The 25033-nt window shown below is 27.3% G+C and overlaps 1 protein-coding gene across 1 annotated transcript in view; it reads left to right on the top strand.

Moving 5' to 3' along the window:
• Positions 1–23777, top strand: part of LOC107447965 (uncharacterized) — a 40250-nt gene extending 16473 nt beyond the window's left edge. Inside the window, exons 8-19 of the mRNA XM_087159698.1 lie at positions 6094–6448; positions 8122–8147; positions 8288–8340; positions 10009–10071; positions 10474–10608; positions 12323–12439; positions 12610–12852; positions 14307–14426; positions 15794–15865; positions 18324–18395; positions 22220–22366; positions 23578–23777. Coding sequence (XP_087015824.1) covers positions 6094–6448; positions 8122–8147; positions 8288–8340; positions 10009–10071; positions 10474–10608; positions 12323–12439; positions 12610–12852; positions 14307–14426; positions 15794–15865; positions 18324–18395; positions 22220–22366; positions 23578–23640 — 1466 coding nt within the window. The 3' untranslated portion in view covers positions 23641–23777. The remainder of the gene's footprint in view (positions 1–6093; positions 6449–8121; positions 8148–8287; positions 8341–10008; positions 10072–10473; positions 10609–12322; positions 12440–12609; positions 12853–14306; positions 14427–15793; positions 15866–18323; positions 18396–22219; positions 22367–23577) is intronic.
• Positions 23778–25033: the final 1256 nt, after the last annotated feature.

Below are 25033 nucleotides of genomic sequence, written 5' to 3' on the forward strand. Positions count from 1 at the left end.
TAGATTCTGCTGATGGGAGTTTAAGCGTGAGATTGCTAATTCAATCAAATTATCCCTACTTAGTATAAAATATTCCCATCTTCAGGGATGAGATTTTTCCGCTTTTTAGCGGATTTCAGGCTTTTTCGCTTTTGTCACTCGAATTTCAGCCTTTTTATCAAAAACTCAGATTCTCTAACAGTTTTTTTTAAATAAATATTCCGCCTTTTCTGAAAATTCAGCCGTTGAAATAAAATAATTATATTTATTTTCGATTTGATATATAGATATAATTCATCGAAAGATATATAGAAAATTCTAACTACGCAGCTGCCAACCCTTCCGCATATCTACTTATTTTAGCTATTAGCTTTTACTAGCAGAAAATAAGATTTTCCTCATTTTTACCCGTCCACTTGAAAGCTCATTTTCGAAATCAGGGCGTCGCTGCATTTTAATATCAAACATCAATTTTGGTGTTTACCTGATTTAAAAGTTGAGCATTGCGATTCCTATTCTCGTGATTTCAATATCGTTCATTGCAATTCTTATTTACGAGATTTAAAATCCAATATCGCGATTTGTATACAGGCGTTTTTAAAATTCTATGTAATGATTCATATTCACACGAGTTTATCTGATGTCGTGATTCGTTTTTGCAGTTGTAATATCCAACATCTATTTTCGTGTGATTTAAAAATTACCCTTTTACATGTGATTTAAAAATGAGGCTTATTCATGTAATTTAGAAAATATGCATCGTAATTCGTATTTATGCGATCTGAAAGTTACGCATCATGATTTGTATTTTCAAATTTTTGAAATCCAATGTCGAGTTTCATTCACGTCATTTCAATATCGTGATTTATATTCATGCGATTTTAAAATCCTTTATCGCGATTCTTGTGAAAAGTAAGTTTTTTTCTTGAATTAGCTATACAGTAGGGAACCGATTATCCGGAACGATCGGGGCCATCGCTATTCTGGATAACTGATTTTTCCGGTTTTCTGAATTGCTACAAAAAGCCGTTTGTTAAACCCAACTAAAAAAAAATATTTGGTAAGAATCTTGAAAAAACGAAGTAATACACTAATGATTATTTCCAAAATGATGGTAGGGTATACATCTGTCAAAAAAGAAAGAGAAATCCTAAAATTTTATGAGGAAAAAAACATTTTTTTTAAAAAAAATGGCGGGAAAATTTATTGAATTTCGTTCCGGTTTTTTGGTTTTCCGGTTTACTGATTTCCGGATAATGGGTTCTGTACTGTACGATAAATGTGGCAGCTTTTCTATCGGTGATTATTGCTGTATATGTATATATGCATCACAACATCGGCGAAACTGGATGAGAATATGTTACTGATATTTTTGCTATAAATCACGTGATAATTACTCGATCGAAAATTCAGCTTTTTTGCCTTTTGGCCAATCTCACCCCTGCATCTTTTTATCAACATTTCTTCGAAAACACATTTATTTTTTAGCAATCTTAATTTTAAATAAATATCCTGCCCAATGAGAAAAAATTAAAAGTTTGAAAAGGTTTTCTATTTTATTTTACTCTGCTCCATATTTTGAGCTATGAAACCACAAAAAGGCTTTGCGAAGAAACAGATTTTCTGTGATAAAACCCATGTAAGATAGTGGATACATTTATCTTATTAAACATTAAATAATTTAGGATCTGGTTAATATTATTTTACATTATTATTAATATTATATTTTCTGTACTTTAATGGTAATTTGTTTATTATTATTATTTGTTATCAAGACTTCATATGTGGAATCTGTGGCTTAAAACTCTAATAGTGACAAGGAATTGTCTTATAAGAAAGCTGCAATATCTGAAGTTAATGTGTTACAAACACAATAATGCTGACTTCAGTGATTGTTTTTGTTGCTGACTTCCTATATTGAAATCCCAGATATGACTAGTATATGTTATTCCTTCCGAACATAAAATATTCTAAATTGTAAATTGATCATGGGTTAGAATCCAATTGTTACCAAATTAACTAAGGAAGGTTTTGGCAGTAATATTAAACTAAAATATTAATTTTGAGGCAAATGATATTTTAAATTAATATTACAAATTCTATTTCTGTCATTACTAAAAACATATTCAAATTAAAATCAAAATTTTCTGCCCTACTGAGGTTTAATTCAAACTAATATTAGTGGTGTAGCTCAAAAGATTAAGATTGCCAACTAGAGAGTGAGGAATGATTCAGCTTAATTGGTAAAAAAAATTTAACAAATTATTTACGGGTGATTTTAGTGGGATGCAATTTTCCTTTTCTAATCTTAAATGTTCAGTCTTAGGACTTTTGTGTGGTTTGTCTATTTCTTAACCCCTTCAGGACCAAAGGATGGAGGAAAGTGAGCTTCCCCAGCCATGCGAAATCCGAGTTTAATACAAGACATAATATGAAAATACTATAGTGAGATCATGCCCGTATGATCTCGTCAAGCTAGAGTCAGAAAGGTTGGTTTCATGTATGATATTGTGGGCTATGAAGAGAGAATTGCATGCGCACAAATGAGTTATAATGGCACAGTTCTGAAGGGGTTAATGCAAGAAAAGCAAAATTTAATATTTGGTTACATTTTTTGTTTTAAAAATTTATCAGTAGTGCACTGAACAATGTATTTGTGAAATATTTAGTTATTTTTATATATCTTTTGAATCTAGTATTTTTAAGGAATAAAATAATGTAATCAGGGGTCTGTCTAAGTTTTTCTGAGAGGTACCTATTTTGTGAAAATTTAGACATAATTTGTGAAAATTAAAAATTATATTAAAAATAGGGTAAAAATATGGATTTATCGTTTCTTATGGGTTACAAAAATGAAATTTTAGGAAAAAGTATTTTGTGAAACTACCGTTTTTCCTAAAGTTGAATTTGAAAAGGTACCGCTAAACGGTAGTAAATCTGGCTTGGGCAGACCCCTGGTAAAGGACTTCAAACTCAATGATTCCCAATCTTGGTGCTTCCACCTTGTAGTGGTGATTGGGCTTGTGTGCACTGTTGATCCCCTGAGCTATGCCGGCGGTAGCTTAGCTACTGGCAGGGTCTCCCATGCCGGACAGGTCAGTGGGGGAGGTGCCAGACAAAGAGTGGCACCCTGGTCCTCCAGGTTGGGGGTTGAGCATAGAGCAAACAGCTCTATCTCATGAAAAAAAAAATTTGTTCTGAAGATCCATCTCATAAACACCCTGTGATAATGTGTGCTACTGCTCAATAATTAGTAACAGTAAAAGGAAATGAAAGTAGTGAAAAAAGTGATAAAGGAAATCTGTCTCTTCACTAACTGGGTGAAGTCTTGACAAAAGCCTTATGCTCTCAATATAATGAAGAGATGTAAGTATTTTGTAAACATTGTGCATTGTTATATTATTATTAACCAAATTGCTTATTAAAATGCCTTCATAATGTTCATCTTAAGTATGTACATATTTTTAAGATACCAAAGTTAGTGCTCACCCAGTAATTATATCAATTCCTAAATAAACTTGAGTCATTCTTTCTATTGAAAACAAATAACTGATTATGATGTATCTTTTAAACTGCAATAATTTTTTCTAGTTTTTTTGTTTTATTTTTTATTATTTTAATCTTTATGTGTTGAGTAGTAATTCCTATATGTGCCATGTTCAAATAAATTACTATTTTTAGAAAGCATGTATTCAAAAAATATGTATATATGCCAGAGATATATCTTCATACTAAATATAAATGTATGTTATATAATTTTGAACATATTTATGAAAACCATAATTTGTAATGTGTTGGATGTTCCTCGTGTGGTGTAGAATTTTGTACTTTTAATAACTTGTTAAAGCTGTTTTGAACAAACAAATATTTATCAAAAGAAAGGAAATAACCTGAAATTTATTGAGTATTCCACATTATTTTTGTTTTTCATCCTTAAAAATGGTTTTCTTCAATTAAATCTAAGATGTGAATAAAAAAATAACAATACATTGTTTATACATAGTATCAGGTATGTAAATTAGTAATAAGACTGGCAACATAGCATTCGATACAGCTACTGTGCACATACCAAACTTTCAAAGGTGCTAAGTAAATCTAATGTATATGCATTCAGTACCTGTATATATACATATATATTATACAAATATGCACACAGTCGAGCCTCGATTAATCATTTCTCAAGGGACCATTCATTACAAACAATAGATATGGGAAAACTATGGTTGTGTGTGGTTATACATCCAATGATGACCGTAAGTGTATGAAAATTAATGAATTTACAACAAGTATAAAAAATTTTAATTGAAAAATTAAAGAAACCATTCAGTACAAATGATAGATACAGGAAAACAATAAATCCGGGTCAACTTTTTACATCCAATAATGGCCAGAAAATATATAAAAATTAATGAATAAGTATAAAATATTTTAGTTGAAAAATTTAAGTTTTTCCTGCTGAAATATTTAAGATTCAAAGGAAGGAAAAATAAGGAACAAGAAGAAGGAATTTGGAAAAATTAAAAAATTTATTTATTTAGAATATTTGGAAATTTGTTCTCGTTCTTATCAGTGCGAATAATAAATTTCCGACATTTTTTATAGATAGCTGTTAATTTTCTGAAAGTTTGTATAAAAACAAAAAGTTCCTCTTTGTTCAAGGCCTTCTGCAAATGTTTGCTCGAATTGATTTTCTTAAGTTCAGTTTTATAAACGGTATCACTATACCCTTCTTCAGCTTCTACAACCATTTCTTAATCGGCATTAACATCAAACTTGTTGTTTGAGACGTTTTACCTAGACTGTAACAAATGTATATTTTATTTATCATTACCATCAGGAGTTACTGTTTTTTTTCACAAAATAAATTAACTTCAATATTTTTTTCAAATATCTGTAGAATTTCTGAATGATAAATGCCGATCTAGATGGAAAATATACTATTGAAAACAATAATTTACTAACAGTGAGCTGTATAAAAATTCACATTTTCCTCCAGTTTTTGAATTTTTGAAGTCGCAGTAACATTGTATTAAAATATCAGTGTTCTAATCACCATATAGAAAAACATCTTGCTAAGTGATGAAAATATAACTTATATTTATGATGAAATATGCACAAATAAATTGTATCAAAAATTGATTATTTATGTGCGTGATTAAGAACTTGAGTATTGTAATTACATTGTAGTTTAGGTAACAGGATCGTCAAGATAGCATGGAAAACCATTGCAAAAAATGGAATTATTATACATAATGAAATTAGCATGACAAAAGCTTGTCAATAAGTAATTATTTAAATTTCGTGATTTAAAACTAGCATGCATAATGAAAATTGGAATTTTTAAAACTATGTGGGAATGCATTCCAAAAACTGACAAAAAATGGCTGAAAAATAATTTGGATTTATTATGAACTATGCAAAAATAGTGCATGTTAAAATGTTATTGTTTAAATGTGCGATTGGAAACTCTTGTGTCTTAATATTGTAGTAAAAATATGGGATTTTAAAAATCATGTAGAAAAGCGTAGTAATCATATTGGGTAATTTTGGAAACCACATGAAAATTATTAGTTATAAATGCCTATGAGAATTATTGATACATCGCTTGGATTTATAATGAAATCGGCAAAAATGACGCGAGTCAAACAAATGATTAGTTCAATTCAAACTCCGCTTTTGGTAATATCGTTTTAAATATATTGTGTTTTTTAAAACCACCTGGAATTTGGTAGCCATACCCATTAAACAGTGATTGAGGGATACAGATTTATAATAGTATTTGTTCGAAGTGAGTACATCAAGAAGTGATCACTCAAATGTGCCATTCAAAATCTTTGATTTTTTAATTTATTTTTAAGCATTAACAGTCGGCGGGTTTTTGTGAAATAAAAAAAATTTAAATGTTGTAATGCTATGCCAATAAATATTTGTTGTTAATTTGCTATAACCTTTTTAAAATAATCGAAGTCACTATCAAAATTCTACTATTCAAAAGTTCTTTTTAATACAATTACTATACAAATATTAATTAATTTTTTAATTATGGAATCCATTTATATATCATAAGTGTATGATACTTTAAACTAAACTCATTAAATTGACTTTTTATATTAGATGCTGTTACTATAGATAAAAATCAAACTTCACAACGGCCGATTGAAGATGTAAAAGAAGAAATACGTACAATAGATACGTCCACATTACTGAAAGTGGTGAACCAATTGCCAGAAATTGCTGATGTTGAGACTTTGTATAGTTCTGCAACTACTTTTGCAACTCCTGTTTCAAATACGAGCCTAACTAACTCCTCAACTTTACCTTCTGAAAACCTGGAGTTACAAAAAGAAAAAACTTGTAAAAGTTCAAAGCAGTGTGCACCAGAAGATAGTGAAGATATTATAATCATTCCTGCAGAAAAGAAGGTTGTCCCAGTTATAGATCTTGTTGATTCGGAGTCTCCCACTAAAAAGTTTGTTGCTGGTTTTCTTTTATTTATAGTTTAAATTTCAATCAATTTAAATATTATTCTATTTTTTTTTATATATATAAATAAGAAGAATAATCTTAGTAAATTTTTATTGTATTGCTGGTAATATTAAATGCTGACTAAAACAAATAAGTTTGTGTGCATTGTTTTCATTTTTAAATTTATATATTTTAGTTTATTTTCATTTGAAATGAAGAATCAAAATTCTTAACTGGGTTTTATTTGTTCTTATTATATGAGAATATGTATAATCATGTATGTCTCAACATCCTATTTTTTTATCAATTGGTGCAGTTATGACTGAAGTATAAACTGACTAAACAAAATATTAGTCAATGCTCACTAATTTTTCCCTAACCTGTCCAAACTAATCTGTACTCTGGTGAATAAATCGGGTTGAGAAACACTTTTTTAAACCATGTCATTCCAGTTCTAGACTTGATAACTAATTAGATTTGGTCTAGATGTGAATCCACAAAGTTTTGTGAGTATCATCATATCAAATTTTTAGCTACTCTCGCAGGATTTAATCATGCAATTTCCCATAATTGTAGGAATTTTTCTGAAATTTTGATGTTTTACAGTCTATTCCAAAATGTTCCATATTTTTAGGAAGTTCAAGTCATATTAATTTTAAAGATACTAACTGATAGCAACACCGAATCATCCAAAATGTTAAAATAAGCACGCTGATGATACATGAGTGGTCATCTCAGTATGTCAGCCTAATTCAGGACCAGAAAACACCCTTAAACTATAGACATACCTCCGGTGTGATAAAACTTTTTATAATTTCTCTTGGGGGTGACTATTTTTTTTATCCTGTGAGCTTTTATTCTAGTGATAAATTATTTAACTATCTTTCAAAATTAGTAGATAATATAAATGATTCATGAAGTATAGCATAATATGCCAGTCATCATATGCTATATGATATATCATGAGGGCCATTTTTTAAAGTGAGAACCAATTGCGCATTGTGTCTATATATCTTGTCCGTTCATGGTCATCAACTGTGGCAAGTCTTTCACTCCACCACTTTAAGCTTCAGGTCTCTGCTGGTGTTGGTTATATGGTTATACTGCTTTGTTGTCACCATGTAAATGAGTAATCCTGCTAATTATAAAATGCGTTCAATGATTCAATTTTTAAATACAAAAAAAGTTAGTCTTGTTGAAGTTTATGGGGAAGGTGTAATGAATAATGGAAATGTGCGTAAATGTCATAGGCTTTTTAATGAAGAAAGAACGGATGTTCTTGACAAAGAACGATTTGAATAGCCTATTGTCGTGATGGGATACAAAAGCTGGTGCCCTGACTTGACTAATATTTCAGTGTTAATGGTGACCATGTTGAAAAGTGAATAAATGTTCATATTTTAGTTTGTTATACAATTTACGTTCATAAATAAAGTTTTGTTTACTTAATTACAAAATGGTTCTTATTTAAAAAATGACCCTTGTCGTTAAATTTTTTTTTTATGTTTTAAATTTTTTTTACAAAACTTATTATTATTTTATGATTTACCAAAATTAAATAATTATTAAAATGTTTCCTTTGATGTATTTTTTAAACTTTATTTTTAATTTTAATTCTTTGTTATATGCGTAAATTAAATATTTTTGTACTAATTATTCATTATTCTTTTTTTACAGCAAAGATATGAACGAGCCTAATCTAGGTTAGTAAAATGCTAACAAGAATTTTATAACATTCAACTGTAAAAATTTAGTATATTGTTTAGTAAAATTAAATTTGTAAATTTAAAGATTGTTGTATTAATTTATCAACTGAACGAAATGTTGTTTTGTCTTATTTTAGCTCAAAACTTCTCTGAACTTATTGTACATAAAACAGTTGTGAATTCCATAAAGGTAATGCTTTTTGGTTTATTGTTTGATTCTTGAACTTAATAGGTTTTGCTAATACAAATTTTAATTTGTCAAATTAAATATGTTTTTTAAATCAAGATTAAGTGCTATTGTTTAGGAAATCACTGCTTGTTTCTATTGTTTTGTGAATTAAATCTAAGTAATTGAAGCAATGTTATGAACCAAGGCGTGGCAAGAAATTTTCTTTTTGGAGTGTTATTCAAAATTTCTAGTGTGTATATTATATATTTGAAAAATATCTAAAGTTTATCGACACCACTTTGCTGATTACTACATGATTACTTTGCTGATGACACTAATTGTATATTTTAATACAGTTATTGCATTAGTTATGTAATCCAACTTTTCTGCACCTTATCTTTAATTAACCAATTTTTTAAAACTTTCTGTGATTTTCAACTTGATCTTCCATTTTGAAATCTATTGGTCCAGTCAAAAAACTTTTAAAGTGTAACAAATTTGTTCCCATCTGTAAATATTTTCATGATAAATGCTTTGTTACTTAAAACATTATGGCAAAGAGATACTATAAAGTGTACTTATTTCTTAATTCTCAAGAGCTGGTATTACTATAATTTTTATTTTTCATTTTAAGTAGCAATCCAATTTGGGAGACGATTTTATTACACTTTCATTTTAATGTTAGGAAATGTTTTAATACTGTTATGAAAGTATTAGAACATTCAGGGTATTATTCATCACAGTATTCTACTATGTTACATATACAAACAATAATGATAGAAAACTATAGAAATTTATTTTACTTAAAATTACCCACTGGAATTTCCAATATTTTTTAACTCAACAAAGATTCTTTCTATGATATTTTAAAAATAATTTATTATTATTCATAAACCTGGAAGTCTGAGTGTTTTTACAATGTCACTTAAATTATTCATTTGCTAGACCCTTCAAATGCATGGAAGCATTGTATTGTAAGAAAACTCTAGAATGTACCATATGTAATAATACAAGGGATTTAATTTAATAATTAATTTTTCTTTATTTAGTTTCTTTGGTTTTCACAGGTATTTTTAATTTTTTCAGCATAAGGAGATTGTAGTTTTGATTTTAATATTTAAGGTGGCTGCACAATAGGGAGAACTGGGAATTTTATCAGTTGGAGATTGGATCTTTCAATTATCAAAAATCAGTGAATGTAATAAAAATGCCATTATATAAAAAAAAAAGAATTATTTTTTTTTACTTAATGGCATACATAAAGAAAGTATCTAAAATACCAATATTTTTTTCAAAAAAAAAATTGCTTTTGCAATAATAGTTTTTAAATTATTAATTTTCAACTTTAATGTGTATAATATGAGTGTTTTGTAACGTATGATGAAACTGAAAAATTAATTATAAAATATGTAGGCCACTGGTTATAAAAAGTGAGGAAATTTTTCAAAGTCATAGAAAAGTTGGAATTTTTTTTGAAGTGTCTGTGGCCAATACTTTTACCATATATTACCATTATTAATTATAAACGTTTTTGTGCTCTTGATCTAATTGTGTATGGTATTATGCATTAATCAATTATTTCACTTCTTTTATACATATTGCATTTTACTGTTAATTTAAAAACAAACTTATTTTTCATAGCTGACGGTATAAGAATTTCTTTTACAATAAAATGTTTTATTTTTGTAGGTTCATGATGGTTATTTGTATTCTTGTTCAAATGATTATACAGCCAAAAGATTTAACCTGAAGGTAATCATTGAAATTTTTGAATGATAAATTTAATGTTAAGACAACGGTATAATTTTTGCTATAAAATTACAGTATAATCCCATCTTCTATGAGTTTTAATGTATATATTAGACTCTCAACAAGATATGGTTAGAAATGGCTCTAACTACTATCAACTATTATATATTCTTTTTTGAAATAGTAGTGTAAAATGGGGTCAAAATGGCAAAAACTAAACATACTTACGAGCTTTATTTTTCAATACAGTATATTTAGCAATGTAGAAAAATCAAAAATGGTTATTACCAAAATCAAAAATGGCTTTAAGTATTATACTTCGTTATTAAAATAATTTTTTAATTACATTTTTGTGTTTTTAGATTTTTAATTTTTTATAACTGTTTTTGTATTTATTTTTATTAGGATTCGAAAGATACTGTCTTTTATCTGCATTCAAAGAGAAATGTCCTCCAATTGTGTATTGAAACATTTAGTGACTCTACTATTGTTTTTACCCTTTGCTCAATGGACAATCGTCTATCCTCATTTAAAGCCAAGGTAATGCTTACTACTGGTGTTTGGATAATAATGCATAATATTAACGTTCATATTCAGAGAGTGTGTTGAAGCAAATATCTTGTAACTAATTAGAATTCACCTATGTACTTGAGCTTATTTTATGTGTTTATGTTTATTTAATCATTATTTTAATTTTCAATTGTAGTTTCAAATTTGAAAGGTATGACATTATTTTGATTTAGGTATCTAAGAACTGTATGGTTCTGTTTTCAAAACAATCTCAATTTATTATTATATTTTTTTAATAATTTTGTAGTATGGCAATTTAAACATATGCAGTAGAGTCCCAATTATCCAAGTTTCCGCTTTAACCCAACTATGAAATATATCAACGATTTTTTTTTTGTTCTCGTTTATATTTTGTTTTTAAAACAACCACTGAAAAAAGTTCTGAATTTTATCTTCCAAACACTCGGAAAAACAAGCTGACATACAACACGTGATCACTGATGAAATTATCTTTAATATCGTCAGTAATGAAAATGAATCTAGCAAAGATAATTAAGACAGTGATGAGGAAAATAAACATTTAAAAATTTCTCATACAAATAAATTTCAAGGTATTGAAAATGTTATTGAATATATAGAATAGGGGTGGCCAAGCTCCTACATAGTCGAGCCATTTTTCAAAATTTTAAATTTTTCGTGAGCGCAATTAAATACGTATTTAAAGGTGTGCAAAAAAGGTATTAATTTTTTTTTACATAAATTATATTTATTGAAAATATGCGTATTGAATTTAAAATTAAACACATTTATTTTACTTCTCTTGATAATTCTTTAAAATTTAGTGAATAATTGGTGACAGCACTTCTCAGCAATTCTTTGAGATGCTTGTTAGTTAATACTGATCGGTGTTTGGATTTTACTAATTTTAAAGAGGAATAAAATTATTCAAATGAGTACGTTGCTCCAAATATTGAAATCATTCGACAAGCAGCCCTTTTTAATACAGGATACTTCGAATCTGGTACAAATTTCCAAAATTTAGTAATCAACGTCGAATTATATTTTAATTGTTATGCTTGACCTTTTTGCACCTGAATTAGCTCTAATTCTCCCGATGCTCTTTTTGTGTCATAATTATATTGGAAATGGAAAACTCACCTTAAATTGAACAGCGTTGAACTTTCATATTAGTTCTCAGTAATTTAAAAAACATTTTGAAACACATATGGAACGATAATAATTTTTTTAAATCTAATAGCACAAAAAGGAAAAGAGAACTCGGGTACATTTATCGAGAGCCGCATGTGGCTTGTGATCCGCAGGTTGGGCGTCCCTGATATAGAGCAACAAAAAGAGGTGACACCAGCCTTCCTGTTATCTCTAAAAAAATGGCAAAACATTGCTGCAGAAAAGTGCCTAAGTAATGTAAAAGTAAAATCCATTAAGGACTTTTTTAAGTAAAAGCTCTTTAATTCTCGTAAAGTATGCTCTTTAAGTGTTTTTAAGTAAGATTTTTAATTGTAATATGAATTGTATGTGGTGAACTTGTATAAATTTTGTATTTCTTAAATACATGAGATTTATACCTACTCTTTTTCTTTCCTTTTTTATACTCTTCGCTTTAACCGAGTCTTTCGGTTACCCGAAATAATTCCACATTATCTTAGATAATCGGGACTCTACTGTATTCTAAAAAGGAAAATAAATGTTACATTTATTAATTATAAAAATTTCTTTCTTTTAGGATGGTGTTCTTTTAAAAACCTACTCTTTAGAAGGTATTTGTGCAGGTATTTCTAATGGATGGGGAAAAGTATATGCTGGCCTTAAAAGTGGTTTAATTGTGACCTGTAACCGAAAAGTAATTATATTTTCCCTTAGAACTATTCCTATATTAAGAAAGAATTGATTAAGAACTAAATATTATAAAAAAGAGAATAAACAGTTATTCGATTATTTATTTATTTCAGATCTGCCTCTTTTAATTAATTTTTGTAACATAATTATGAATAATTTTTTTCCTCTCTACAGGATTCAAAAGACCTTGTAAGAAATTTAGAACCCGTGAAAAGTCTAGCCTGCACTATGCAAGGAGGTTTACGTGTTATTATAATTTTATCTGTGAGTGGTCAAGTTGCTGTAAGAGATGTTGAGAGAAATGGGTTATTAATAAGATACATCAAAGCTCACAATGACACGCCTCTCTTCATGAATGTTTATAATGATTATGTGTATCTAAGTAGTTCAGTTCTTCTCACAGCAACTAACCTCTCTGTAAGTTTCATTTTTTATTAACTGAAATACTTTAAAATGTTTACTAAAACCAATTTTACTTTTATTTAAATTGAGTATGTTTTTATCACAATTACTGTACCTACCTGAAAAATATTGATACATATTTTTGCTTTTGAAAGAAAAGGTAAAAGTAACAGCAAAATATTGTGTGCTTTTGCTTTCTTATTAAAATAGTTTTATGGATTTTATTTTTATATTTATTTACCAAACCACTAATGTTTAAAAAAAAAACGCTTTCTCAGTTTAAATTCTATAGCATTCCTATAAAATTATTTTAAAAACTAAGATATAAAATACTGCCATACTATGTTATTGAAGTTTGGGTTTTAATTATAACTTTCCCAATTAGAGCCATGCTATTACTGTTTCTATATTTTTACACAAATAAAAAATTAGATATTTACCAAAAGTTTGCAAGAAATTTTTTTTAATGCTTGCATTATAGTTTATTAAACAAGTTAAAAGTTATTCGCATGAATATTTTAATCCTAAAAGTAATGAAAGAAAACTCTCTACCTTAAAAATTTCTACATTGTTGTTGCTAAATTTGTTTGTGAAAAAATATCACTTCACAATTTGTTTTAGAAAATGAGACTACTTATAAAAGTGTATAATTTGTGATTTCTAGTTGTTACTGAAGCAATTAGGTAAATGTTTTGAGAAGTATGTCTATATGGATGCGAGAATACTTAATATTTTTATATTTATTTCTTATTTCGAGGTTTGTCAATTCTTGAGAATGACAAACCGTGGTTGTTATAGAGTTACCAAGATCACTTCTTTGAAAGCTATTTTTTCTTCATGAAGCTGCAATTTTCTTGAATACTTGTTATTACTTGTGAGCTGACTCCTTATTTAGGCAGAAAATATTTTAAGCTTATTTTGACTTGGTAATTATTAAAAACAACATTATGTTTTCCATTTATTGCTAAGAGAATTCCATACTTGATTAGGCAAAATATAAATTGTTCGTTTTTTTTTATGCATCTTTAGCACCTTTTTTTAAAGCTTAAACTCTCTGCTTTATTCTATGCTGTAAATATCAGTCTTTTATGTTTGCTTTTCCTTTTTGTTCCTGTTAGTGTTTAATTGCCTTTTGGGGCAGAAGGACATGATTTATTCCCTAATTATCATTCGTACTCAATAAAGTTCCTACTACTTTCTGAAATAGGTTAAAAAGAAACAATCACTATAAAGATATTTTGAGTAATTAATATTTATTTATTTTGGAAAAAGTTCATAAATTTCTATTGCTGCAAAAGTGTTATATTTATTTTTTAATCAAATCTAATAATGATCAAAAGTCATATGTTTGTTTATAAAATTATAATTTTTATGGCATACTGAGTTAAAAAAAAAAAAAAAAAAAAAACAAGAATGGCAATGTCTCTTTGAATTTTATTCAATATCAATGTAATTAATCTCTTCTTTAGACAGGAACTGTTGAAAATAAAATAAAGTTGACTTCTCCAATTACTGGTTTAGCTGCATTTGAAACTAACATTTTCACTACTGCCTTTACTGGTATTGTCAGGTGTTATCATGAAGGAAGGGTTTGTATTAGCTTTTCTTTGTTTAATAAATATTTACTTTTATTCTGTATTAGGGTTTGCTCAGTTTAAACTAATGTGGTTTAAGGCACAGTTTAAACCAAAGATTTTATTTCTTTAAAGAAACAGTACTGTTTTTTTTTAAAGAAAAATTCTTTTAAATTAATTAATTTTCATGATTTAAATCAATACTTTTAATTATATATAACTAAATGAAAAAAATAGTAAGTTGGAGTTGAGGTTCAAAAGTATAGTATGTTTATTAACAAAACCAATTTTTTAACAGTGCCAAAAAATGATGTTATCTAACTACATCTATTCCTTCACAAAACTAAAAAAAATAAAAGGAACACTTGTAAAACTTTTGATCTAATGATTTTATTTTCATGTACTAAGATGAAATTTTAATAGTTTGAAGAAAGTTAGAATTTAGATATATTTATTTAATTTTTTGCACATAATATTAAGTCATGAAATCTGAGACTTTCTTTGATTAAGCATACTTTTTATAATTAATTCAGAAATTCAGATTCCACTCTGAAAATTATGGTCCTAATAATTCAGCCAGGATATTGGTTAAAAGTTTGAGCCTTCTTAATGTCAGTTTCACTTTTTACATATTTTTGTACATCTCTGTAATTAAAAAGTCATATATGTGTGTTTTCTTCAAAACATTATAACAGATTTTTTCAATTTTGTCATTTAAAATTTGTTTCTCTTCCAATTAATAGGTTTTTGACCATTATCTTTTTAAATAATAATTTAATTAAATAATAAAAAAAAAACAATAGAATTATCTTTATATCAGCAAATTTCATAATTGTGTCCTAAAATATTTTGATTTCTTAAAGTAGTAAGTTTGGTGCAGCAAAAAGTTAAATTAAGATTATAAGGGGGCGATTTTCCAACTGCACTCTTGACTGAAATAATTAAAACTAAACTTTACTGATTTGGACTTTCCCCCGTTTTTTTAAGCTCAAGAATTTAAATCTGTAATAAAATATGTTTACTCAGAGAAAGTATGTTTAATTGTCAGATTTTGTAGTCTAATATGGACTTCAAATTAATAAGAATATGTTTGGTTAACCCCTTGAATAATTAAGATTCAATTCTATCATTAGAGTTTTTAATGTGTTAAGTTTTTATATTACGTACTTTACGTTACCATTTAGTGAACATTTTATTAAAAAAAATAGCAGCTGATAATTTTAAAGTAACATTTGTCAGTATTTGCAAGAAAATATATTACTTTTATCCATTAATTAAGGAATAATACTATAATAATATTTATAATAATTTTTTGAAAAAAGATGCCCTTTGCATGTTATTGATTCGTTTATAATAATATTTGTTGCCTTAATTATTTTTAGATGCCTAAGATGAAAATGGCATACGGTGCTGGGCATGAATCATTGACCTGCATTTATGTGTATCAAGGCTGGGTATGTAATAAAGAATCACGTGTAAATTATATGATTAAAAATCTTAACTGTTTATTACAGAATACAATATAAAAATAATTTTAAAATACTTATTTTATTTATATTGAAAATAAAAGAATCGGTTTCTGCTGACAACACATATAAATGAACAATTAATTCAAATAATAATCAATTTTTTGGTATTATTACATTTTAGGCCAGGGATAGAAAAAAAGAAGAATTAAAATCTGTGTATATATATTGTTTTAAAATATAAATAAGATGTTTTTTTGTTTTTTTTTTTTGAATTTACAGTTATAAATTTTTTTAAGAAAAAAAAGTAATAATTACCTGGTCCATGAAATTTTTTAAATGAATAAAATTTTTTAGATTTTATACGAGATAATATTAAGTGCATAATTCTCTGTGGATAAGTCTAGCTGTACTTATCACACATTGTTTTTTAACTTTATAGCATTCGTTTTTGCATAGCTGGACTTCAGTAATAATTTCTTTATCAGTTAATTTGACAATTTATTTTGCACCCAATACTAAGTGTTTAACAAAAAATCGTTCTGCGTATCTTCATCATGTTTAACATCTGTATTATTTCGATGTCATATTTTTTAAATCGCTGTAATCTTTATGCAAAGTGTTCCTGCAAAAAAAAGAAGAGTGAAAAACAGTTTATAAAATAGAGGGCTAAAAAATGCATAATTGTTTGATTATTTCTCTAGGAAGCTAATATTTCTAGGAAAATAAAAGTTATTTTATCCTTTGTCCCAATAGTTGGCGAACAGCAGAAAATTTGGCTTTTTTGCTTAGAAAGTATTCAATGCAAACAATCTAGTAATTAAAAAAAAAATTATTCGATAATTTTTCTAGAACTATTTTTCACCTTCCCTCCTAAATCATTTAAAAATTTCATAAACTTTAAATTTTAAGAATACAAATGCATTAAAATTTATTTGCATTTTATTGTGTATCTCTACACAATTTGTGCTTGGAAAAAATATTACATAAAATTTTACTGGTATCCAATTTCTTTTCTCATCATCTACTTAAAAAATTGTGGTTTTCATGGGTAAAATCAATTGTATTTTAACACAAAAAAGACTGTTAATGTGTACAAATGAAAAATAATAATTTCAAAACTTACTTAAATACAGGGAATAATGGAGACTTTAAAATGAGGTATATTTTTATAGAATGCTGATCTAGGCAAAATATTTAAAAAAAAATTTATTATTGACATTTTTTAATAGAGGTTTTGAAAAATTCATTCAATATATATTAAGTGTTTGGTAATTCTTTATCATTTACATTTGATACAGTGCATTTTCTTACTTCTGTGTATTCTGTGTCTCATCTTGTTTTAAGTAAATTCAGATTGTTAAAACCTTAAAAATCAATTGTTTTAAATTTTATATTGTGAAAATTACATTTGATTTTCTTTGGAATAAGCAGCTGCTGTTCACCATAGGGTAGTATTCCTGGTATAAAATATTTAGTAAAGATATTAACAAGGGGCACTTTCTGGTGGCATAGTCGGTTAAGACATCCATCACACTGCTGGTTGGAGAGTTGGAAGTAGTGAGTTTAATTCGATAAAACAACCAGTGTATCTATGCAGCAAGATGCATGTCAAATTTGTCGTCTCTGAAAGTCTTTTCATTGGTTGTGGTGTAGAAGTTTGGAGAGAGGGGTACCAGCTTAGGCGCTGTTCAAGTTATCTAACCAGGATCAAACTTACATGGCATTCCTAATATAGCTGTTTCAATATAAAGTCCTAAAAATGGGACAGGCTAGGCACTTGGCCCCCGTGGCAGAATCGTGATGACATTGTCGCAGAACATTAGAGAGTTTCTGCAGAAAGATTTTTTATTGGGGGTGCAAGAAATTTTTTTTTTTTTTTATTTACATAATTTTTTTGAAATATTTTTTTTTCCTACGGAACTTTTTTCTCCCTTTCTGCAGAATTATATTTAAAAAAATGCCTTTCTCGCATATGGGAGGTGGGAAAAAATGCTCGTGATTTTTTCGCCCCTACTTCCTTTTGAGAAAAAAAAAATTCCGCAGTGATTGGCTTTAGCTAGAATTTCAGATTGATATTATAAAAGTAATTTCTAAATGGTAAAAAGTAATTTCTAATATTTTCTGTTAGAAGACATCTATGGCTTAATCAGCCAATAGATAATCTTTTTTCCCTTCACACCTTTTTCATGAACCAATGTTAGACATGCTTTTACACTCAAGGGTAGCGGATGTTATTCTATCTGTCCTTTCATTTATATATTTTCGTTATTGTTTTAATAAATATTGTTAAATTTGTTTAACTGAACTATCTTTATTCCACCTCCCTGAAATCTCCTTTAATCTCCTCCCATAAAACCATTTTCCACAATCCTATTATCAATAAAAATTTGAAATTTTCAAAATAAAATATCCTGCCAAATATTAATTGTAAAACTATTTTTAGGTTTTTACTGGAAATAGAAATGGAGTTGTTTCAGTTTTTAAATTTGATCCTTTTAGTGAATATCAATGTCAGGTAAGTTATTTTATTTTTTTTTGTTTATGTTTATTATGGGCATAGAAATTTTGCCTGTTAACTTTCTTTAGCTGTTCTGATCACATTTGCTAATATTAATTTTAGCTAAATCTGCTACAACATTTGTTTCTAGAAGCTTAAGAGACCTTTCACCTCTTGATTATACTTAACTGCTGTTATTAACTGTAAGTTCATTAAACACGGGAAAAAAATCAAGAAAATTAAAATTCTAATCTAAAATGTAAGATGGTGAGGATAGAGGCCTCATATAAAATTATGATTTTCTCAGGCCATGGACATTGAGAGGATTCAATTAAACTGCATTGGTTAAAAATAAATACGTAAGATACATTTAAATTATGATAAATACTTACAGAAAGTGGCACATCGGCTTCATATAATTATGAAGATGAGCCATCGGTTGATATGGTGTTGGTTTTATTTATTCTATGAAATTGTTTTTTTCAGGTTTCTTTTAATATGATAATGTTATTAAAAATCAAATACAAAAATCTAATATTTTTACTTATACAGTTTATTATAGTGAACACTCAGTTGTAGTGTACATTTTTTTATAGTCCCATCGGAACTGTTATTTCATCCGCTTTCTGTGAACAGCTAAGAAATTAGTAATTCGTTTATAATGAACTCAAATTTCCTTTTAGACGGTTTTTAAATAAATGTTTCAAAATTCAAAAGTATCTAATTATAACTTTTAAAAATGATATTATATACTTTGTAAAAAATGGTAAAATGCAAATAATTTCATGTAAAAGAATAAGGGAAATGGTTCCAGAAAATGCTGGAAGCCAAAAAAGGCAAAGCATTTAAAAAATGACGATAATATGAAAGATAAACTTCTAAAAAATTGTAGGGAGCTTCCACTTCCTCCTTTAAAAAATACTATAAATGATTACGCTCTAATTGGAAATTTTTTTATTGAAAGAAACTTGCTACAAGGGAACTAATTTGTTGAGATACTCCTGCAATATTGGAAGAAACACTTTGATATTTTTTGAATTTTTCAAGAAATAATTTAAGGACTAGTTTGTAATTTTAGAAGTGTTTAGTTCATGCGATCTTTCATACTTTGCAATAAATTATAAAATAAAACAAGTATTTTAGAACACCCTATGCCAGAAAATCAGGCAATAAGCTTGTAACATGTATCAATTACTTAGGTTGTTATTTTCAATAACTGCATAAAATTTTGTAAATCTATCTTAAATATTTATGGAGATATGATTATATTTATGGAGATACGATTATTTTTTTTTATAAAAAACTAATTTTTCTATCCTATGTTTTTTTGCTATAACTTTAAAAATATACAAAAAATTAAACAAAATATTTGGTGCAATTTCAAAATTATTGTTGTAAAATTTAAATTAATTTTTTTTTAAAAAGTGCAAAGGATCTGAATTTATTTTAAGTAGTTCTTTAATATTTCTTTTATAGTCGCATGCATTAAAAAAATTTTGAATTATTTCTTCATAATCCTGTAGTAAATCACATTTGGCGACTAATGGAAAAAATCTGATTTAAATATCATAAAACTTAAAAAGTTTCAATTAGTTTTTGTACTTTTCAAAAAAAAAAAAAAAAAAAAAAAAGCTCATAATAATCAAGGATTTTCATACATTTTATTATGTACATAGTATTGCAAATTACAATACCTTATAATAACTGAACAGAAAGAACAAAATTAAATATGTGAAAAACCCTTTATTGAGCTTTTTTTTTTTTTTTAAAAAATTAAGACCAAAAAATCAGTTTTTTATAAAAATGTTCAATTGTCTATAAATATTTAAGCTAGATATATGAAATTTTATGCAATTATTGCATAAAACAACCAAAGTAATCGATACAAGCGTATTGCTCGATTTTTCTGGCATAAGATGTTCAATAATACTTGTTTTTTTTTCAGTAATTTATTGTAGCTCCCTCAAACCCCTGAATGCTATAAGCTTTATTGTAAAGTGTAAAAACTCGCATGAATTAAACACTTCTGAAAAGTACAAAATAGTCCTCTAAGTATTTCTTGAGAAATTCAAAAAAAATATTGTAGGTTATTGTATGTACTTCCATTATTGTAGGTTAGTGTATTTAGTTAGTTAATAATTTATAGCGCAAATTATGTACTATTGCAATCACTATTTTCAACTTTACCACTGCAATATGCTAAAAAATACTTTTCATAAATTTTGAGTATAATAAACCCCATTTATAGTGAAATTATTGCTGGGTTTGCATACAATTCACTATAGCAGGGTTTGACTGTTGTACAATAAAATCACATTTTTAGAAAACTTCTTCTTACTGAATACCTACTATTACGACAACAGTCTTCTATGAATAAGGACACAGACATTAAATTGCATCAAAAGAAGTTCTTTTTAAATCCCTGTCAGGAAGATATTTCACATTTTTATGAATTATTTTATTCTTTTTGTTTAGGCATGAATTTTACTTAAGTATGAATGTTTTTTTTATAGACAATGTGATACATAACAGGGGTCTGTTTAGAAGAAATTTAGGTCCGTTAACGGACCCTTCACAAAATATCTTTTCATGAAAACGGACCCTTCACAAAATATTCTAACTTAAAAACGGACCCTTCACACATTTGTTTATTTTCATTATTATTTTGTTAATTGAATAAACCCTTCCCAGGGCAGAAAACAAGAAAGATGGATGTAAACGAATCAAGTTTTGTCTTCGGCAGACGATTCTTCCATTATTCGTCCGAAATAGCCAAATCGAATAGCGAAATAGGCTAAATACCAAATATTTGTGTGTTGTATCTCTTAATTTAGAAGCAGCAATCGTTGTTTATTTTTTAAAATGTAACTTTTTTAATTATAATTTTACAGTGTTGAGCATAATCTTGTATGTCTTTACAATTTAAAAACTCCTTGAAAAAGTTATTTTTTGCAATAACGGACCCTATTTGCACAAATTCATAAAAGCGGACCCTGGTTGAAAGAATGTGAAAAATTTTTTTCACAATTTCACGAAAAACGGACCTTTCACAAAATGTCTGGACAGACCCCTGCATAAGATATGCATCAGGTATTCCCTCTTGTATTTGATTTATTATGACTCGCATATTTCTATGATTTACATTAAGGGTTTTTTCTGAACAATATGATAGAGAAAGGATATAATCGTTTGATTCTGACTGAAGCAAATATAATTGTTTGAAAAGTCGTGAGACATTTCGTCTTTTCGAAATTGATAAACGTTGAGAAATGTTATATGAATTAAAAATGCATCACAAAGATTTTATAAGAAAAAAACCATTGAAGAAATTCTTCAACTAGATCTTTTTTTTCCTGTTGAGTTCAATTTAAAACACAGTAGGTTAGATATGTAAATATTACTAGAGTGTGTGTTTTTTTTTAATCATTATGATTTTATTATGGAGTAAATGGTTGCTGTTCACTTGAGTTGTTGTCCAGAGAGAAATTTGAGAGAAATATTGGATGGCCAGCTTCAAGTTAGATTTTATGGACTGTATCACAGACTTGATTTATTTAATTTGTTTAGAGTTATTTTATTTCTTTTCTGTTATTTTGTCTACAGTTGTCTTTATACCTGAGCAAATAGTTTTCATGGTTCTGAGAGTGTCTCCTTTTACAGGGTTTAACTGTTTCTGTATATTAAGAAAACAGCATTTATAAAACCTCAAATCATAAAAAATATTTAGAACTCTTAATTTTTAGTAACAATTAGTGTGATGTATCATTCTTTAATTTTAATATTTACTAAGTATGTTTGATATTCTTATCAATATTTGTTTAATTTTCCTCATTGTCTTGCAGGTTAGTAATTGTAAAAATGTTTACATGCATTTGGAAGATTTAGATAGGCATGTAAATATCAACTCTGATCATAAATTAATTTCGAAGAATAGCAAGTGTCCTTGGAGAAAGTGTCAGCAGTCATTTAATAAAGATTGGAATGAAGAAGTACAGTATTTTTTTCTTTTTGTTCAATTTTTTATATTATAATAAATTTAGTTGGATAGATATAATTTAGTCAGTTTTAAATTCATCATCAAACTTAATTTGGCAATAGTTTTTTGTACTTTCTACAAAAGGAATCATTATATTTAATGCATCTTTCTCATGAAAATTTAAAAATTGGTTAAATTATCAAGTACATTTATTACAGTCGGTCATTTAAAGTTCAAATTGGAAAAAAAAAAATTTTTTTTTTGATTGGTTAATACAATAAAATAGATGATTTTCTAAAAATATCCAAATCCATCTATTCCATTCATCCAAAAAAAAAATTGAAATTGTTTTTGGAAAGTAAATCTGATTCTAGATCTTGTTATTGTCAAATATTTTATGTTAGCATTGCTTCTTAAATATCAGATGTTTCAACATGGGCCATCACACAGTGAAATGCTTTTTTTTTTGTTACAACAAAGTAAAATATATATAAGTATACACACATTTGCCAATGTTGAAAAAACTGTTAAGACAAAAAAATATTGGGGATGTTTTCAAATAAAACAAAATATTTTCATTTTATGACGTGTTCAAAAGCAAACAGTGCTTACGCATCATCATTGCATGTGACCACTTAGGCAATTGTTGCAGTTTAAAAAATTTTTAGATTATTTTTATTTTTTGGCTGCATTAAGCTTTTTATATTGAGATTGAGATATTGGTTGTATGGTGTGAGCAAAATTTTTACTACTAAAAGAACTATATTATGTTTGACTGAATTGAAAAATAAAGTAAATAAAAATATAGATGATGTAAATTATCTTAGCAGTACAAGATATTAATGCTCTGTGTTATGAAAATTTAAAATTTTTTATGGAGGTTTAAATAAGTTAATAAAAATTTTTATTGAAAAATAAATTTGGAGCAAGATTTGGGTTATTGAAAAAACATTGGGTTATTGAAACATTGTGTGTTGAAGTTTGAACGATAATTCCCATTCACCTTGTATTTCATCTTTTTATAGAAATTGTTTTATTATGCAGTATTTTTTAAAACATTTAATGGTCGACGTTATTAAGGTTTTAAAATTATTTGATTAGAATTAATTGCTGTATTTTTAAAAAAAATTACCTTAATATATTCTTTTGTTCCCTAAATTTATATATTCACCAATACTAGTTTAGAAATCTGTTTTATTAAAAATGATTGTTTTTTTTTTCTAGGCTAGAAAGCATCATCTTAAATCTCATGTCAAAAAGCTTCCAATACCTATTTCCATTTTGTAAATTTTGTATTACATGTATAGGACCAAATGTATATTTTTATACATACAATGTATGCATGATATTAAAATTCATGTAATGCATGATGTAAAGTTTGTATTAAAGGTATGAATAAACTGTTTATATTTTTCACAGTATAATTCTTTGTGTATTTTTCTATTAATTTTTATTGTGCTGATATTTTCTGTAATTTTATATGAAACAAAGCAAAATATTTATTTTATATTTTATTTATTCATTGTACATCTGTATGCAAGTTTATTTCTATATCAATATTTTTATTATTTTCAAATTTGTTTTAGCCCCATGGTTTTTAATACCTTTTTTTATTTTAGTTTTGCTATAAATTTTCTTAGTTTTGCAACCTCTTCGGAACGGACAAGTCATATGTTCATTCTGTCTCTCAAATTTGGGTGGAACACCAATGCACTGTGAAAGAATTAGCTTAGTCAATGTGCAATGCATATGAGTATTTTTAGCTGAAATAATTTTTATGACCACTAGAGGGCACCTTACGTCCATTACATTTGAATTAATTGTAGTTTTAATATCCTAACCTTCAGTTTATATTCTGTCTGTTTGTAGTATTTTACATAGCAGCTATTGCAGGGAGGAAATTAGAATATAAACTAACAGATCTGAACTTTTTAATTTTTCACATCACGTAATCATTCACGTTTCTGATTGTTTTTGTAGGGTTTGAGCATTATTTCTGTGTTTGTGTTGCTTTCAGATATATTTCACTAATTTGCCTTTTTATTTCAGAGGACTTTGTCTCCAGATTATTATGGTAAGGAAGCATTTTTTAACGAAGGATTAATTTACTAGTATAATAAATGAACCAAAATAATTAGGACTGAAACTTTATTATTGGTGATTTTTTTAAAAATCTATTGTTAGGCTTAATGACACAAAACTTCCATCTTTTAGTATAATTGCATTCACTCTCACTTCCTCCCTAAGAAGCATGCTAAAAAAAGCTTAAACACAGCTTAATTCGGTTACTTTATGTTTAGTTTTGATGTTGCCCACATTCTGATCAGTATAACCAATTTGGTTTTTCATGTCTTCGAACTCTATATTTTTCCCAGTACTATATAGATCAAAGCTTGATATCTCATTGTCGTCGAGCTTACCATGAAGTTTTTCTGGTGAATCTCTGAAGTTTCTTACAATTCTATTATATTTGTCAATTATTGCCTTGTTCAGTTTTGGTAGTACAGTGTAACGTCCCATATCCGGACGTCCCTTTTCCAGAAGGGTCAGTTTCCCCGACACTTTTTAACAATGAAAATAAACAAACATCTCTTCTTCTTCCCTTCTCTTTAATAAAAAAAGAGATATTTTTGCACGTTTTTTCTTTTCTAGCTTCTAGTGATTCATGCATTGAACCCAT

The sequence above is a fragment of the Parasteatoda tepidariorum genome, chromosome 3 (assembly GCF_982258835.1).
Source record: "Parasteatoda tepidariorum strain Cologne lab strain chromosome 3, Ptep-v5.0, whole genome shotgun sequence".
NCBI classification, from domain to species: domain Eukaryota; kingdom Metazoa; phylum Arthropoda; class Arachnida; order Araneae; family Theridiidae; genus Parasteatoda; species Parasteatoda tepidariorum.